At 40.5% G+C, this 1,919-nt stretch overlaps 1 protein-coding gene across 1 annotated transcript in view; it reads right to left on the reverse strand.

Annotated features, from left to right (window-relative positions):
• Window positions 1-789: 789 nt before the first annotated feature.
• The window catches only part of HSF2BP (heat shock transcription factor 2 binding protein), a 31,876-nt gene continuing 30,746 nt past the window's right edge, over window positions 790-1,919 (reverse strand). The window contains 1 exon segment of the mRNA XM_010182852.1: window positions 790-998. Within this exon segment, the coding sequence (XP_010181154.1) occupies window positions 790-998 (209 nt within the window).

Raw genomic sequence — 1,919 nt, forward strand, 5'->3', positions numbered from 1 at the left:
GTAGGCAATTGTACACAGAAGGTCCAACAACCACCACAGCTCTAACCGCACACCATTGCTGCGAGGGAACGCGATACTGCTCCTGACAGAGCAGCAGTTCATTTTGGCCTCTTCAGCGCTCCGCTAGGTGCCACAGACAACAGTAATTAATTTCCTTTTTCCAGGGCTTTTGAAAAATATTATGGCTTGGTTTCTAGCACGCCTGGCAGCCACAGACTGGGTTGACATGCCGTTGAAGTGAATCTGAATGCGAATTTTGAAAGCAGAATCCACTACACTCTACAGAATTCAAGTTTTATTAGAATAGAAAAAGAGAGGTGAGCAATAACAACAATAGAACTGGAACTTGGGATGCATTCTGACACAGGAGAGTTATGAAAAGCAATAAAGTATTCCTCACAGTACAATAATTCTTAAGGATGGACCAAAAGGATTATTTACCACTGCAATAAACCACGTATTATCAGTGAATGAGATGACTACTTTACTCCCCATATATGGTAAACAGACACCACAACTTGGATCATTTTAGAAACCCATCATCCACAAAATCCTACTCAAAGAAATTAGGTCTGTCCCACTTCTACCAGATCACCTAAGATTATACTTGGGCACCTAAAACCCAACACGTTTTCCCAAGTATTATTTTAGTTGGGTTACCTAATTTCTGAAAAGGATTTTGTCAGAGGAACTTAGGCAGAGGTTTTTTTTCAGCCAAGCCCATCTCCAACAACTCTTACAGCATAAAAATATAGGAAAGACGTAAGCAGTTGGTGTCGTAGAGCTCTTCTATGCTTCGTACTCAAGTATTTTAAGATCTTCAAGTAGTTCTTTTGCAAGTGCTTGCAGATCTGCATTGCGGCTCCTTGACAGTGCAATGATACGCTGAAATGGCAAAGTGTCACGCATCTCGGAGGCGGACTTGGCCAATACTTCTGGCTCCAGAATCACTGACTGGAGGAGGCGCAGAGCATGAAGGCAAACTTCTGTATCAGGGTCTAAACGTGGGGGAGGAAAACATCCAGTGCTTATTAGAAGCGAGTCCCTGACTGTAGCATTGAAGCTCTACAGTGCCATTCCTCATGACCCACCAGGCAGACAGGGAATAACTGAAGTTTCCTAATTCACAGCTGCCATTTGGTGCTGGCTGGGGGGCTCTAGAAGGAACCTGAAAACAACATCTTTGCCCTCCTCAGCAGCATGTGCTCAGCAGTGTTTGGGAGGGACAGATAACCAGGCACCTTTTTCTTGTTTTTCAAATGTTAAAAATGCTATAAATCGGGGATTTTATCAACTTGAATTTATCTAGTCAGTAGCCATGATATACTGTTGGATGCAATCCAACTTAAAAGCAGAACAAGCAATATCCCACGACTATTCAGACTTAAAAAACAAACAGCCCAACTAATCAAATCTACAGTAAATCACCAGGCTTTTCTTTAATTTCTTTTTATGCAAGCCTTCAGATTTCTTCAAAGCTCAATAAAATATTAATCTTTATAAAACTTTCTGTTAACGATGCATCAACCTTCCAAGTGTTTAATTCAGTCTACATGAAATTGAAATGGGTACCGAAGCTGAGCACTGCTGCTTAGGAATGCGTCAGAGAAATGTAGCAAAGACCTTTGACAGACTTAAGCTAGGAAGACACATAATAACTCTACCATTAAGAGCACAGGATGCATTTTTAATTACTGAAACATTAGAAGCATTATGTTTTTATCATTCACAACAGTCCATTTGCATTTAGTTGTTTATAGCTTTACCAAAAGCATCTGGTAGAAAGGTGCATTTCTGCACTTCTCTATTCTGCATATTCCAAATGGAAATGTGCAATATATTTTTATGGCTGAAGTAGTTACTTGTTCCACGTGCCGTGCATTTTTTATGTGTTTGCTATTAGCATACCTAGTCTTCAG

This window comes from Mesitornis unicolor, unplaced genomic scaffold (assembly GCF_000695765.1).
Source record: "Mesitornis unicolor isolate BGI_N332 unplaced genomic scaffold, ASM69576v1 scaffold17684, whole genome shotgun sequence".
Classification (NCBI taxonomy): domain Eukaryota; kingdom Metazoa; phylum Chordata; class Aves; order Mesitornithiformes; family Mesitornithidae; genus Mesitornis; species Mesitornis unicolor.